Consider the following 17,685-nt stretch of genomic DNA (forward strand, 5'->3'; position numbering starts at 1 on the left):
CTTGTCAAAAATGAAAATACACATTTTAAATTAAAAAAACACTCTATACTACTATAGTATACTAATAATCCCCTGCACTGCTCTACAAGTGTGTGCAGAAATACTTTTGATGTCATTTAGTCTTGTTCCTTTTGTAGAGCTTTGGGACTTTTCCTAGCAGGTATCTGACATTTAAATAACAAATCACATAACAATGGCCGTGTGATTTCAGCACCCACGTATTAACATGTCGATAACTGACACAAAATAAGCTGCAGGGTGTAGAGGTTTTGAGTTTCCCTTTATTGAACGGTAGGCAATGAAAATTATATTTTCCTGTCCAGGATCCAGTGTTGTTTTTCTACTGTTGAACATAAACAAGATCTGATAAATAAAAATAAAAGTACATTTCAGATGAATCAAATGCAATCTTGCTGTACACAAACAAAACAACTCTATTTTGTCTTCACTTGAGCGTAGAGATCCTCTGGGCCGTCAGCAGTCTGTGTTCGGCTGTTTGCTGTCTGGGACACTTTGACCTGTGCATACAGCGTGTCCTGCTGCTGTCCTCTGTCCTGCTCTGAGGACAGTTCAGGCCTCAGCTTGGAGAAGTCGATCTCTCCATAATGGATGTCTTCTTCTTTTTCTTCTTCTTGTTCTGTTCTTCTTGCTGGCTCTTTAACAGTCAGCTCTTCACCTGTTTGACTCTGCAAAAATATGAAATGTTAAGTAGCTGGATTTGGAGCCTAGAGCCAGTTGTGACACTGTCACAAAAACATCTTATATTGTGTCACAAAAGAAAAAATTGTCTCCTCTTGTGTAGTTTGCCCAGTTTCACAATCTTTAACCACAGTGGGTTGCTAACAGGATAATTGGCCACATTTCCTGCAATATTTTTCTCATGAAGAATTTCACACAGTAGATTGTGTATTTAGTGGTCAGTACAAATGCTTTCATATATCTTATATAGTACACGGTCACTGTGGACAGATGCAAAACATTTCGAGCGCAATGCTGCACAGAAAAGTTGAGCATTTTCCCACCTGATTCAGTCGTTGAGTTGAATGTGTCAACTTTATCGGCCTCCTACACAGAATGCTGTAAAATAAATCATCAATGAGGAATTTGGATTAGTGCGTAAATTGAATGTAGAAATATGATGCTGAGATGCTGGCACAGAGGAGTATACGCCAACAGATGACTTCATCATCTGTGCCTTCAACCAACTAAGAATCCCATTAGCTGCTTTCATTTGAGATACTTACCAAACACAGACCACCAGGGAGATGAGAACGATGATCCCAATGATTCCTCCAATAACTGGCCCCAATGGTAGAGATGGATCAGGAGATTCGGCTTATAGAAACAAACCAAATATAAGTGACCACTAAAAGAAGGCATGTAACCAAACTCATGTAGCAGAAGTTCCCATTTTTAAAGTAAGCGGATCAATCCAGTTCCGTTTTTACCTTTAACATTCAGATGGATTGTTGATGATGTTTCATTACCAAGCTTGTTTGTGGCCATACAGTAATAATCTTCTATATCTGTCACACTGGTCACTTTGACGCTGTAAAAGACTCCTTCAGCTACACTGATGGCTCCATCTTTGCTGTTCTTGAACCAGCTGAAGCTGGCGGGAGGCTTGGCTCTGCTGGAGCAGGTCAGGTTCACCCAGCTACCTGCTGACACCAAACCTGATGGACTGATGGACACTGAGGTGTTCTTGGGAGCATCTGAGGAAAATGTGAGATTAACTTTATTCATTCAAATCAGCACATGATGTGCTGACAGGATCCAATAACAAACACTGGTTGTCTTACATGAAACATTGAGAGTCTTTCTCTCCTCTGCTGTCTTGACTTCTCTTCCTTCATTCACAGGATATGTGGCAGAACAGTTGATGGTGAATCCATCATGTGTGTCTGACAGAGTGATGGTCTTCTGGATTTTAGTTGTCAAAGTCCGATTTGTGTTCTCCTCTATGTTGTTGGGAGGGTCTTGTTGGAGATTCCAGGTGCGGTGGTTTGGGAGGGAGTGTGGACAGGGAGTGGAAGCTGAGCAGCTTATAGTGACAGACTCCTTCTCCTTCAGATCACCTGAGATCTCAATTCTGGGGCTCGGGGGGGAATCTGGGGTTTTAAACAGAATCAGAAACTGTGCATCATTTTCTTGTTATATCTAAAATAAAACATTATAGAATGATACAAACCCTCTCTTACCTTTAACTGTTATTTGAAGAGGATCACAAGAAGCTGTTGCCCTGAATGCACTGCTCTCAATTCTGAAGTAGTAATTGTTTGTGTAATTTATGATTAAACTGGAAAATAAAGTGGTGCAGTCTTTCTCACTCAGGTTTCCAGTAATATTCATTGGATAGATGTTACCTGGGTTTATACTGCTGAAAACCACAGTGTTTGGTTTATGATTAGAATCTTCTATAGTCCAGATTCCAACATAATTGCTGTTATTAAGCGGTATTTCGGGTTCACCGCTGAAGTTACATGGGATTTGTAAACAAGACCCACTCAGAGCTTCCATCTGTGGTACAGTAATGAAGAGGTTTGACTCTTGAGGACAAGTAGCCAAAGCACCTATAAAGACAAGACTCATGATTAACATAAGGTGGAACAAATCTCTACGAACAGAAAGACAAAATATACATCAGCAGCAGGATCTTGTATGTAGTTTTGCCTTTGGAATATCAGTAGAAATCTTTAGGAAGTAAACAGTTTTTATTTTTTTTAATTATCTTATTAGATTATCTATCTGCACAGAACACAGAGCTCACCCGAAAGAAAGAGGATATGGAGTAACATGTTGTCTGTTGCAATATTCACAGACAGGGCTGCCATCACCTACATTTGCAAACACAATAATGTAGTTACTTGTTAAATATGCTTTTAGAGCTGTTACAGAGAACATTTACACCAGAAACTTACACCATACAACCAGAACTCACTGTGTTCTAATTAGTGATCAATCAACATCTTCAGAAGTCAAATCTAAATAATACCACAACATGCAAACTCTCACTTCTTATGGCTCAGTAGAATGACAACATAATATTAGTCTTGACTAAAAAGCTAAGCAAAATCAGTCAAACTACAAGATTGTCTTACCAAACAAGTCCAATTTAAAAAAGAGAGCAGCAATGAGGTCCTTCGGTGGATGTTTTCAAAGTGAATGAGCTGTAGTGCAAATAAACTTCCCTGTTTAGTGGTTGTAACTTAACATCAGGTTAACTTCCTGTGTTTCATGACTCCAGAGTAACTGGTTACACCTGCTAAATATCATCTGATTTAAATGACTTATAGTAAATATAAGAGCCATTCAGGATGTTTTCACCTGTACTGCTCATATCCAGTGTGTGCCTATCTGCTGTCTGCTGTGTGGAATAAAACACCAGTTCATTTGCTCTCCATGCAGAAATACGCATTTTTATTAAGAAACATTTTCAATTAAAATATAATTCACAGTTGTCAACTGAATGCATCAAATGAGTCAATCTAAAGGAAACACAAAAAAACTTTCATTGCTTTTATTTATTAACAGTAAACTTACTCCTCAACATTCAATAATATACTTTAAGATTTATTTTTTACATCAGAAAAAAATACCAAACTTAATTTGTTGCCTCATTGTTCATCTCAACTAATTATTTCCCACAAACTCCCATTGCTGCAGCTTCCTCCCACATCACCTGGAGCCTCTGGTTCACTAGATTTGCTCTTCCTAAATTTCAGGCTTCTGCTTCTTCTTTGCTGATTCTTTAATCTCAGATTCAAAAGGAATACAGGAAACAAAAAGTCCAGCATTTAAGAGAAATACAAACATTACTGAATATAATAAGAAGTTGCTCTAAAAACAAATTAATAACAGTGACTGGAAAAAGACAGAATACTGATGGGATTAAAACATTAAACGAGAATAACTAGATAAAGACTCAGACAGAGGGGCACCACACATAAGGTTAAATCAATAACTGATCAACTAATCTGATCGACCATCAAAGCACCATTGGATCGCTTTGAATGTGCCGTGACCTCGTCCTGCCATATCAGGCGAGATAGGTAACAGGTTGGTCTCACTGTAAAACATGCAACATCAACCCATGGAATGTCCACCATCACCAATGAGTCCGGTCCCAGTCTTTCAGCAAGAAGCTGAGCCCTGTATGGGCTTCTGTGCCATTTATTAGGAGCACAGGACTTAAAGGAGCAGTGTGTCAGATTTATTTGATTTGATTTTTGATTTGAAAAACTTTATTAATCCCGATAGGGAAACTGGTTTGCCACCAACCATACAACCAATAAATAATTCTGCATTAGGAGACTAATAGACCCTGATTAAGAGACACAGTTTTAAGAAAAAATTTAATTTAAAAACACTATAAAAGACAAAAATAATATTTAACAGTTAACTGTGTTGGTTAAAATATCTAACCGCTGCGGGAACAAAAGACCTTCTCATGCGCTCACTAGAGCACCGAGGCATTACCAATCGCTCACTGAAAGAGCTTCTGAGTCCTTTGAACAAATTGTGTTGTGGATGGCCTTCAAAAAGCAGGAACATTTTTAGTTTTGAACTAATCCTCTTCTTTACAGTAACCTCCAGTACGTCCGGGTTAAGACCAATAACTGAACCAGCTCTCTTGATTATCTTATTTATCCTATTTTTGTCCTCAACAGACATACTGCCCCCCCAGCACAGTACAGCATAAAAAAGAACACTAGCTAAAATTCCTTGATAAAAAACATTTAAGAGCTTTGTGCTGATGTTGAATGATCTAAGTTTTCTCAAAAAGAGCAGTCTCGACTGAGCCTTCTTCATTAGGACATTTGTGTTCTCCTTCCAGTTTAATTTTTCATCCAGATGTACACCTAAAAATGTATGTGACTGCACAATTTCAATCAACTGACCATTAATTGTAACTGGAAGGACCTTCTCTTTTTTCTTTCTAAAATCAATAACAAGTTCTTTAGTCTTTCCTACGTTCAGTTTCATAAAGTTTGACTCACACCAAGTGTAAAAAGACATTATAAAAGGGGCATCTAGTGGTGAGGCTGCAGATCACAACCGGCTGAATTCCTCTTCCCTCACCCCGTGTGTGTAGAGAACCTACGGTGGCCTTCCGGGAATATAAAAACGCAAAAGGCTCTCTCTAGAGAAGTGGTTGTCAAAGTGAGGTCCATGGACCCCAAGAGCCCCTTAAAAGGGGTTACAGTGGTTCCCCAGCAAAAAGAGGAATAAGTTGTTTTCACTATAATTCCATCATTAAGCAACATAATAACAGAATGTATGACTATTCATTGTTTTCATACACATGCTGTCAGGGACGGTTCTACATTGAATGACGCCCGGGCGAGACCCCCTCCATTGCCAAAAGACCCAATATAGAAAAAATATTCGAAATAGCACAAATCCTTCATCACACGATATGTGAAAACACACTAAAGAGAATGTAATTATTACACTATAGCACTAAGAACAGAAAACCCAAACTACAACTAAAACCTGACCTTTCTGGCCTTCCTTGATGCAAAATCATCAATGATGTCATTGTATGAAATCTGCTCGGCCCACCACATAAGATCACTGACTGACTGACTGACTGACTGACTGATTGACTGACAGATAGATAGATTTTTATTGATCCCAAAAAAAATGGGAAATACCAGTGTTGCAGCAGCACAATATCAGACACACAGCACACACAGAATATAAATGAAATAATAGGATACAATACACATGAAATACTAAAACTGTTTAACTAGTAGTGATAAAGCTGTACCCATCCTTGCGCTCCCCTGAATATGTATACCAACTCCTACTCCTAAAACTACTAACGCCATGTAATGAGTAAGCAAGAATCAGTGAGAGTTGACACATTAAATACTTCAACAACCATTTATTAATACACTAAAACTGTATACTCCTAATGAATCATAAAACAAGCTATATATATATTTATATCATTTCAAGAGGCCCTGTGCTTTAATTTGAAGAGGTCTATCATGATAATGTGTCTGTCAACGCAGATACAAAAGCTACAATTCTTGTTAAGAAAGTTTGCATGATGTGCAACGTTTATATAGGCTACTAATGCGGTAAAGCATGCCTACGTCTTTTATTGTTGTAGTTTGTCCACCACTCAGTTTTGTCAAGGGTAAAGGTACTTTATTGTCACATACACATACATGTAGCGAAATTCATTCTCTGCATTTAACCCATCCCTCAAGGGAGCAGTGGGCAGCCAATCACAGCACCCGGGGACCAACTTCAGATCTGAGCCAGTGCCTTGATCAAGGGCACTGACTGGAGAACCTTGTACATGTTTTTGATGGTGGGGGAAACCGGAGCACCCAGAGGAAACCCACTCAAACATGGGGAGAACATGCAAACTCCACACAGAAAGGCCCCAGAACAACCTGGATTTGAACCCAGAACCTTCTTGCTGTGAGGTCACAGTGCTAACCATTGGGCCACCATGGGTTAAGTGTTTTAAGGGGAGTTGTGCTTACCGCAGGTTCTACTCTCACTCCCTCATCTCTGTCCCTCTCCTCCTCAGTCTCCTCCCCACTGTGCATATGCCACTGCTGCCGAGTCCCGACACCACTATCATCAACCACCGAAGCTGATGAAGGTCCTGCTACTGCCGAAAACATGTCTTTTCGCTTTTTTATTTTATGAAAGCCGCTTGGGTAACTTTGTTTCATTTTGGCGTTTAGACCATTGACATAAAAGAAAGTTTTAGACTCATCTTGCTCCGTCTCTGTGTAGGCTACTTCCTAGTTCTCCTGTCACTTTGTGTTTATAAATTATAGAAAACAGACAAACGCTTCGTGGCGCAGATGATTTATTTTTTTAATTTTTAAGTTCTCGTGCCGCCCCCCATGTGACAAGAAAAATGCCGCCCCGGGCAGCTGCCCGGTTCGCCCGTACCAAACACCGCCACTGCATGCTGTAATGAAACATCTAAAAGCATAAATCCTATCAAGTGGGGGACCATGGAACAAATCTTATTAAATGAGAGTCCATGGTCTACTTTGTGTCAGTTTTGGGGTTCTTTGAAAAAAAAAATTGAAGAATTAATGTGAGAGCCAGTGTTTGATTTGTCTGTTTTGGGCTACTGTAGCAACATGGTGGGCTCCGTGGAAGAGGACCCTACTGTAGAAATGAAGGTTTTTTTCTAAACGAAAACACAACAATTCTAAGTTTCAGGTGATTATACACTAACGTAAACATAATTATGAACATTATATTCCTACCCATAGATTTTGTAGATATCATTTTTGGTAGAGATGCACCGATAGACCGGCCGGTGACCGGAACTGGGCGGTTTTCACATGCTCGGCCATGACCGGCGACCGGCAGGTCAATCGGATATATGCTGATTTCATGCCGGTCAACGCTACAATTAACTGACAACATAAGTTATACGAGTTACGGTTCTCACGAGTTACACACTGACGCGACAGCACAGTCTCTTTTTCCTTTCTCTCAACTTTTCCGCCGTGTGTCGCGCGTACCCACTCGCGATGTGAAGCGCATGTCCGCACTATTCTCACACATGTAGGGAACCTCGTGAATTAACCTGCAACATGTCAACTGTTTGGAAATTCTTCAGCGCGTGTAGAGAAGACAACAAGTTTGCAATATGCAACACCTGCAAGGAAAAAGTAGGGCGTGGAGGGACAACACCAAAAAGCAAAATCACATTTTTTTAGTTGGATATTGGATGTGAAAAGAAGGAAATGGTTCTAACATTGCGCTTTAGATGTGTGTGAATTTCCCACACCAGGAGTAATGTATATAGTTCTATTTTATGTTTCTATTTATTTGTGCAAAATGTTTTATTAAAGAAAAGATAGAAAATAAATACTTGTGTGTGCTGTAAAGTGGTTAGAAAATATGAAATGGGAATCGGCTAAAATCGGTATCGGCTGGCCTAACTCAAAGAAAATCGAAATCGGCCTAGAAAGTTGTAATCGGTGCACCTCTAATTTTGGGGCACTTTCGGCCTTTATTTTTGAGAGGACAGATGAAGACATGAAAGGGGAGAATGACATGCAGTAAAGGCCACAGATCGGAGTTGAACCCGAGGCTGCTGCTTCAAGGAGTAAACCTCTACATATGGGCGCCTGCTCTACCAACTGAGCTACCTGGGCGCCCGGACAGCTACACTTGACAACATGTTTTAAGCTGGCTGATGAAGAATGCCAAGCTTAAAAAACATTGAGATCTAACACTCTGGTTCATCCAGCCAGATATCTTGTTATTTAAACAGTTTCAGCACATGGGAGAAGTTAACGTTCAGGACTTTCTGCCAGAAAGGGTCTATTTTAACGCAAACCATAACCTAACCAAAGTAACTTTGTTGCATAAATATCTGGTAACAAACATGCTTCATTTAACCTAAACCATGACCCTTTTCTAAACCTAACCAAGTAATATTGTTTCAATCACAACGTTAATCACGTGTTTTAAACTGCGACCGATTCACAATGTGCATCTGTCGCTGGTACGAGGATGTGTTGAAACAATATTCCACCGGATTTCACTCATTTAGGCCGCATATTCGTTGCCTTTTGGCTTTCTTTGTGTTGACATTTCAAACTGCGGTGGATTTATGAGGACTATGGTTAACTGCTCCTCAGATCTCTGCAGGGTAAATCCAGACAGCTAGCTAGACTATCTGTCCAATCTGAGTTTTCTGTTGCACGACTAAAACTACTTTGAACGTACACACGTTCCACGACGACAAGTTCCTTCTCGAGGCTATTTTGCAGAGGCTCCGTTGTACGCTTGCTTAGCTCCGCCTAAGACGATTGTGATTGGTTTAAAAAAATGCCAATAAACCAGAGCACGATTTTCTCCCATCCCGGCAGAGGTGGAAAGTAACGAAATACATTTACTTACGTTACTATTGAGTAGTTTTGTTGTGTATTTTGTATTTTTCAAGTAGTTTTTGAAATCTGTAATTTAAAAAGTACTTGATTATTTTTTGAGTGAAGTATTGTATTTCACTACATTACAAATCCCATCCGTTACTGAGTTAAAAAAAACTTTGACTAACGAAAACCGAAAGGAAGAAAAACAATCAGTAACGAATGATCAGCATCTAGGCCGCCTATTAGGCGCCAAGTCTTTCTGTAGGAGATTGAGAACGAGATGGAGGAGGATCAGGCAAGCAACGACGGTTCAGAGACTGTTTCAGTAGAAATGCTAGCTGAAACATCCAATTCTGCTGCCCAAAACGATGAAAATCCTTGACCATATTTGAAAGACTGTTTTTCATTTAAATTCAAGAGGGCCAATAGTATCATCATGCAATGCCAGATGAGCCTGCCAAAGGTGACTGAACTGGCAGCATTCAATAACTCCACATCTAATCTGCAGAAGCATGTTTTGGTAAGTATTTGTGCATTGGTACTTCAAATGAAGTTTTCATGACTAATAGCAAATTGCCAATTAGCAAAACAACATGTTTCGTGGCATTGCTAATTTTTGTCTAGCACTAGCAACCCGTAGGACAACGTATGTAGGACACTGGCTAAATGAATTTACATACAATCTAATTAGCTCATACGGGCTACTAAGGTGTGTAGAAGCTAGCTGCTAGTCTGGGCTGTAAACATCAGTCTCGATTGAACAAATAGGCTGTGCCCCACCGTAATTGTCACCGGTTTGAATGTAAACGAGCCTTTGAATTTACAGTCACATCAAGAGTGGAGAGGATTGTAGCATGAGGCTAGCCTGGGAAAACCCTGACAAACTTCTGGCAAATTTGAGATTTGCTCTGCAAGTCCGTCTGGCCAAGAGCCCATTCAAGCCCATTTCCAATTTTTCCAAATCGAGACCCCAATCACAACTGTTGAGGCGGGCTTTACACGATGACAATAGCATAGCGAAGGCAAGCAGCTTTGTTTACATTCAACATAACGGCCGCTGAAGATCGTTGGTCTGATTGGTTGAAGGACTATCCAATTGCGCCCAGAGGCATTTGAGCGGTGTCCGTTGGTGACGCTCCTTTGGAAATGAGATGTGAATGAACCTTCCCCAGACCCACTCAACTGAGAAGGGTCTGGTGTCAACCAGGCTAGCATGAGGCACTTTGCCATCATGTCATGTGTGACGTGTGTTATGTTGTTATTACATGTGTATGCATTTGTATAGATGTTTATACATTTGTATAGATTTTTCTTTAATTAAAAACAAAATAGTTTTGGATTTATGACCGCTTGTCCTATTTTCACTACATGGGAGAAATCCCCCACCCCATTTTTACAGTTTTTTTTAATGTAACTAAGTAACTTTTACTTAAGGTACATTTTAAATTAACTACTTATTACTTTTACTTGAGTAATTTGGCATCAAAGTATTGGTACTTTTACTTGAGTACAATATTTGACTACTTTTTCCACCTCTGCATCCCGGAATGCTGTTTGGAGTAGCCAGACCCTCCTCCGCAGCGCTGTGGAGGAAGGTCTGGCAATGCGAGACTATATCCATCATCACCCATGAGTCCTGACACACTGTTTTTCTGTATCTCTGTGGCATTTAATATGAACATAGAAATTCAAAAAGTGAAACACAAAAACAAGCCAGTCCTCGGGGTGCTTCTGTGTGAATCATAACTAAACAAAATAGAAATGTAGTGATTGTAGCAGAAATCAACTAGCATTGGAGTCAGTGTTTTTTCTGCTGTCTGACAGGTTGATGCAGAAGTCACAGTCTGTGAAGTAGGAAGGACTGTGAGAGGAGGGAGGAGTTAATAGAAGGAAAATAAAAATATCACTCATGGTGTTTCTGCAAATAGCAAATAAAGTTGTAATTCACACACTTGTATTAACATTTGTACTACTACTATACTATACTAATAATCCCCTGCACTGCTCTACAAGTGTGTGCAGAAATACTTTTGATGTAATTTAGACTTGTTCCTTTTATAGAGCTTTGGGACTTTTGCTAGCAGGTATCTGACATTTAAATAACAAATCACATAACAATGGCCGTGTGATTTCAGCACCCACGTATTAACATGTCGATAACTGACACAAAAAAAGCTGCAGGGTGTGGAGGTTTTGAGTTTCCCTTTATTGAATGGTAGGCAATGAAAATTACATTTTCCTGTCCAGGATCCAGTGTTGTTTTTCTACTGTTGAACATAAACAAGATCTGATAAATAAAAATAAAAGTACATTTCAGATGAATCAAATGCAATCTTGCTGTACACAAACAAAACAACTCTATTTTTTCTTCACTTGAGCGTAGAGATCCTCTGGGCCGTCAGCAGTCTGTGTTCGGCTGTTTGCTGTCTGGGACACTTTGACCTGTGCATACAGCGTGTCCTGCTGCTGTCCTCTGTCCTGCTCTGAGGATGAGGACGGTTCAGGTCTCTGCTTGGAGAAGTCGATCTCACCATAATGGATGTCTTCTTCTTTTTCTTCTTCTTGTTCTGTTCTTCTTGCTGGCTCTTTAACAGTCAGCTCTTCACCTGTTTGATTCTGTAAAAATATGAAATGTTAAGTAGCTGGATTTGGAGCCTAGATCCAGTTGTGACACTGTCACAAAAACATCTTATATTGTGTCACAAAAGAGTTACAAAAACAATTGTCTCCTCTTGTGTAGTTTGCCCAGTTCACAATCATTAAAGATGCAGTAGGTAAGTCTTATAAAACTAACTTTCTGTCATATTTGCTGAAACTGACCCTATGTTCCAGTAGAACTACATGAATTATGTAAAATAAAATAAAAAACAGCTCCTCTGGCACCTCCTACAGCCTGTAGTGCCATTGGCAAAATTCCACCGCTCCCGGTTGATTTTCTCCAATCAGGGCCACAGAGGTGGTCTATCTGCCTGTCAATCACTGCTCAGGCACACGCATATAATAGGGTTCTCCCCTACCCCTTTCCCGCACAAGCTGCAGAAAGGTTTACCCAAACTCCGGTGAATATTGGGAGTGGCTTTTCAGAGGTGGCGTGAGCTGCAGGATTTTAAAGATCTGAAGAACGATGCAGACGTAGCCACATTTCTTCTCGACAGGTAACATAATTACCATGAATGATTTATCTTTCACTTGGTTATTAGTAGTCAAAAGTCCACAAAGCTATGTCGGTGAGGATAATAGTAACGTTTGCACTGTGGTCGGTCTGATATGATGCTGAAATGGCTAACGCTAGCCTGCTAGTTAGCATCGTTTTACTGTTGGTGAGTAAAGTTAACGTTGTGTTAGTGTTTATTTATTGAACATGTTGTCTGACATGCAGTTCTGTCAAACTCCGTTGTGTGGGCGGGGCTTAGGAGACGTTTTGGGCTGCAGCAGAAAGGGGAGGGACTGAGAAGTTGTCGATGTTCAAATTTGTTGGCAAAGTCCTGGATCTTCACAATCTTACCTACAGCAGCTTTAACCACAGTGGGTTGCTAACAGGATAATTGGCCACATTTCCTGCCCTATTTTTCTCATGAAGAATCTCACACAGTAGATTGCCTATTTTGTGTTCAATCCAAATGCTTTCATATATCTTATATAGTACACGGTCACTGTTGACAGATGCAAAACATTTCGAGTGCAATTCTGAACAGAAAAGTTGAGCATTTTCCCACCTGATTCTGTCGTTGAGTTGAATGTGTCAACTTTATCGGCCTCTTACACAGAGTGCTGTAAAATAAATCATCAATGAGGAATTTGGATTAGTGCGTAAATTGAATGTAGAAATATGATGTTGACATGCTGGCGCAGAGGTGTAAACGCCAACAGATGACTTCATCATCTGTGCCTTCAAGAATAAGAATCCCATTAGCTGCTTTCATTTGAGATACTTACCAAACACAGACCACCAGGGAGATGAGAACGATGATCCCAATGATTCCTCCAATAACTGGCCCCAATGGTAGAGATGGATCAGGAGATTCGGCTTATAGAAACAAACCAAATATAAGTGACCACTAAAAGAAGGCATGTAACCAAACTCATGTAGCAGAAGTTCCCATTTTTAAAGTAAGCGGATCAATCCAGTTCCGTTTTTACCTTTAACATTTAGATGGATTGTTGATGATGTTTCATTACCAAGATTGTTTGTGGCCACACAGTAATAAACTCCATCAGTGACATCAGTGACATTGAAGCTGTAAAAGTCTCCTTCAGCTACACTGATGGCTCCATCTTTGCTGTTCTTGAACCAGCTGAAGCTGGCGGGAGGCTTGGCTCTGCTGGAGCAGGTCAGGTTCACCCAGCTACCTGCTGACACCAAACCTGATGGACTGATCAACACTCTGGTGTTCTTGGGAGCATCTGAGGAAAATGTGAGATTAACTTTATTCATTCACATCAGCACATGATGTGCTGACAGGATCCAATAACAAACACTGGTCTTACATGAAACACTGAGAGTCTTTCTCTCCTCTGCTGTCTTGACATCTCTTCCTTCATTCACAGGATATGTGGCAGAACAGCTGATGGTGAATCCATCGTGTGTGTCTGACAGAGTGATGGTCTTCTGGATTTTAGTTGTGAAGGTCCGATCTGTGTTCTCCTCTATGTTGTTGGGAGGGTCTTGTTGGAGATTCCAGGTGAGTTTAGGAGGGGAGTGTGGACAGGGAGTGGAAGCTGAGCAGCTTATAGTGACAGACTCCTTCTCCTTCAGATCACCTGAGATCTCAATTCTGGGCCTCGGGGGGGAATCTGGGGTTTAAAACAGAATCAGAAACTGTGCATCATTTTCTTGTTATATCTAAAATAAAACATTATAGAATGATACAACCCCTCTCTTACCTTTAACTGTTATTTGAAGAGGATCACAAACAGCTGTTGCCCTGAATGCACTGCTCTCAATTCTGAAGTAGTAGTTGTTTGTGTAATTTGTATATAAACGGGAAAATAAAGTGGTGCAGTCTTTCTCACTCAGTTTTCCAGTAATATTCATTGGATAGCTGTTAACTGGGTTTTTACTGCTGAAAACCACAGTGTTTCGAAGAGGATTAGAAACTTTTATAGTCCAGAGTCCGACATAATTGCTGTTAACCGGTAGTTCTCTGTCAACGCTAAAGTTACATGGGATTTGTAAACAAGACCCACTCAGAGCTTCCATCTGTGGTACAGTGTGGTGTATTTTGTAGCGATGCTGCATTGCTGGGTGGAAAGGAATCCGTCGACACTGTTTCTTGATTATAAAGGTTTATTTACATCAAAGAAATCAGCATCATGTACAAGCTCTGCAGAACTCGGAGAGGACCGCTTCTCAGATTCTCAAAAGTCACTAAAGTTCTTTGTGTGTGTGCCACATGTGTATATTCCATGAATTGGGGTGGGATCGATAACTGACCAATGGCTTCATGCCAACTGGCTCTGTCCTGGAGGGCCCCATTGATAACACTTTTCCAGATGTGTCTTCTGAAAGTAGGCTAAAGTTCATCACTTCTAGCTACATATAGATAGTTCAGATATGACCTAAATACAAGTTATAGAATGATCAGAATAAAGTAGGATGTTAATATACCTCAACAGTAATGAAGAGGTTTGACTTTTGAGGACAAGTAGCCTAAGCACCTATAAAGACAAGACTCATGATTAATATAAGGTGGAACAAATCTCTACGAACAGAAAGACAAAATATACATCAGCAGCAGGATCTTGTATGTAGTTTTGCCTTTGGAATATCAGTAGAAATCTTTAGGAAGTAAACAGTTGCAAAATTATCTTATTAGATTATCTATCTGCACAGAACACAGAGCTCACCCAAAAGAAAGAGGATATGGAGTAACATGTTGTCTGTTGCAATATTCACAGACAGGGCTGCCATCACCTACATTTGCAAACACAATAATGTAGTTACTTGTTAAACATGCTTTTAGAGCTGTTACAGAGAAGATTTACACAAGAAACTTACACCATACAACCAGAACTCACTGTGTTCTAATTAGTGATCAATCAACATCTTCAGAAGTCAAATCTAAATAATACCACAAAATGTAAACTCTCACTTCTTATGGCTCAGTAGAATGTAGGGGTGGTACGGTTCACAAAACCCACGGTTCGGTTCGTATCACGGTTTTAGGGTCACGGTTTTCGGTTCTGTACGGTTCTTGTTATTTTTTTCTTTTAATCTTTAACGCTCCAGAATAACTTCAGCATATGATATATAGCTAAAATTAGCATATTGAATGCATGTTGCACAAAACATGCACACAGTGGCAGTTCTAATATATTGTTTTATTTCATCATAGGTACCATGAAATCCAAAATGTTCCCACACACCAGACTATAAACGACGCTGGCGCATCCTCCAGCTCTGGGCAGCCTCTCTCCCACTTGACATTTCTGCATGTGACGTGACCTGCAGCGGCGGCAGCAGCACCCCACTCCACTTGAGGAGCGGTCGGCTCGGTGTCTCTCAAAATCTGACAAAAATCTTTTAAACTGACCTTTGTCGATCTGAAATGAAGACAGATTCAGCAACTGCACGGCCTATTTCTCGCTTAAAATATTTTCAGAAACACGTTTTGGTGAACTATTTTAGTAGAATATGAGATCGTATTCTGAACGAGCCGCCATGACAGTTTGGCTTTGAAATTAGGGACCAGCCAGACCTATGGCAGCTGATTGGACGATCGCGTCACATCGTCCAATCAGCTGCCATGGGTTGCCTTTGTCACGCCCATCCCGCTCGTCAAAGTGGGCACTACGGCAGTAAGGTTACTGTTTGTGTGTGTGCCACATTAACAGTGTACTGACGAACCGTGCGGTACACACACGCTCCGAACCGAGACTAGCGAACCGAGCGGTTCGGGTGTTTTTCCATGACCACCCCTAGTAGAATGACAACATAATATTAGTCTTGACTAAAAAACTAAGCAAAATCAGTCAAACAAAAAGATTGACTTACCGAACAAGTCCAATTTAAAAAAAAGAAAGCAACAATGAGGTCCTTCAGTGGATGTTGTCAAAGTGAATGAGCTCTAGTGCAAATAAACTTCCCTGTTTAGTGGTTGTACCTTAACATCAGGTTAACTTCCTGTGTTTCATGACTACAGAGTAACTGGTTACACCTGCTAAATATCATCTGATTTAAATGACTTATAGTAAATATAAGAGCCATTCAGGACATTTTCACCTGTACTGCTCATATCCAGTGTGTGCCTATCTGCTGTCTGCTGTGTGTGGAATAAAACACCAGTTCATTTGCTCTCCATGCAGAAATACGCATTTTATTTTATTTATTTTTATGTTGTCAACTGAATGCATCAAATGAGTCAATCTAAAGGAAACGTTTTACAAAAAACCCTTCATTGCTTTTATTTATTAACAGTAAACAGACTCCTCACACTCAATAATATACTTTAAGATTTATATTTTTAAATCAGAAAAAAATGCCAAACTTAATTTTTTGCCTCATTGTTCATCTCAACTAATTATTTCCAACAAACTCCCATTGCTGCAGCTTCCTCCCATATCACCTGGAGCCTCTGGTTCACTAGATTTGCTCTTCCTAAATTTCAGGCTTCTGCTTTTTCTTTGCTGATTCTTTAATCTCAGGTTCAAAAGGAATACAGCAAACAGTTCAGCATTTAAGAGAAATACAAACATTACTGAATATAACGGAACATAAGAAGTTGCTCTAAAAAAAGAATCAAATTAATAAAAGTAACTGTAAAAAACCTGATCAACTAATCTGATCGACCATCAAAGCACCATTGGATCGCTCTGAATGTGCCGTGACCTCGTGCTGCCATATCAGGCGAGATAGGTAACAGGTTGGTCTCACTGTAAAACATGCAACATCAACCCATGGAATGTCCACCATCACCAATGAGTCTGGTCCCAGTCTTTCAGCAAGAAGCTGAGCCCTGTATGGGCTTCTGTGCCATTTATTATGAGCACAGGACTTAAAGGAGCAGTGTGTCAGATTTAGGGGCATCTAGTGGTGAGGCTGCAGATCACAACCGGCTGAATTCCTCTTCCCTCACCCCGTGTGTGTAGAGAACCTACGGTGGCCTTCAGGGAATATAAAAACGCAAAAGGCTCTCTCTAGAGAAGTGGTTCTCAAAGTGAGGTCCATGGACCCCAAGGGGCCCCTAAAAGGGGTTCCAGTGGGTCCCCAACAAAAAGGGGAATAAGTTGTTTTCACTATAATTCCATCATTAAGCAACATAATAACAGAATGTATGATTATTCATTGTTTTCATACACATACTGTAATGAAACATCTAAAAACATAAATCCTATCAAGTGGGGGACCATGGGACAAATCTTATTAAATGACTAAAAAACTAATTTGTGTCAATTTTGGGGTTCTTGGCGTGAAAGAAATCTAATGTTGATAGTTTCCATGAAGCCGCAGCAACCGTGGGTTCGAAAAGCGAAATTTAAATTTTGAACGTCAAACACTTCATTTTCGGCAACATTTAGTGCCTTTTCTGCATCAATTTATGGGGCAAATGTCTTTATTTATGTAAAGGAAATTATAATCATTTTTTTAGGGGGTTTCCCGGCCAATTTTGATTATTGGGGGGGTTGTAACCCCATTCCCCCTTTAAAGTCCCCCTATGATGGGCAGCTACTCTTTTTTCTTTTTTTTGGGGCATTTTCAGCTTTTATTTTTGAGAGGACAGATGAAGACATGAAAGGGGAGAGAGAAGGGGAATGACAAGCAGCAAAGGGCCGCAGGTCAGAGTCGAACCCAGGCCTGCTTCATTCGAGGAGT

The 17,685-nt window shown here is 40.2% G+C and overlaps 1 protein-coding gene across 2 annotated transcripts in view; it reads right to left on the minus strand.

The window, feature by feature from the left end:
- Positions 1–261: 261 nt before the first annotated feature.
- Positions 262–17,685, minus strand: part of LOC120552019 (vascular cell adhesion protein 1-like) — a 33,576-nt gene continuing 16,152 nt past the window's right edge. Inside the window, exons 1-8 of one of the 2 annotated variants that reach the window (XM_039789634.1) lie at positions 3,102–3,187; positions 2,771–2,837; positions 2,202–2,573; positions 1,803–2,111; positions 1,449–1,715; positions 1,245–1,335; positions 1,023–1,077; positions 262–686 (exon numbers count right to left, since the gene is read on the minus strand). In XM_039789634.1, the coding sequence (XP_039645568.1) occupies positions 435–686; positions 1,023–1,077; positions 1,245–1,335; positions 1,449–1,715; positions 1,803–2,111; positions 2,202–2,573; positions 2,771–2,834 (1,410 nt within the window). In that variant the 5' untranslated portion in view covers positions 2,835–2,837; positions 3,102–3,187 and the 3' untranslated portion in view covers positions 262–434. Of the gene's footprint in view, positions 687–1,022; positions 1,078–1,244; positions 1,336–1,448; positions 1,716–1,802; positions 2,112–2,201; positions 2,574–2,770; positions 2,838–3,101; positions 3,188–17,685 lie in introns of those variants that run through there. The other variant, XM_039789636.1, reaches the window with a different exon arrangement.

The sequence above is a fragment of the Perca fluviatilis genome, chromosome 22 (assembly GCF_010015445.1).
Source record: "Perca fluviatilis chromosome 22, GENO_Pfluv_1.0, whole genome shotgun sequence".
In the NCBI taxonomy this organism is placed as follows: Eukaryota; Metazoa; Chordata; class Actinopteri; order Perciformes; family Percidae; genus Perca; species Perca fluviatilis.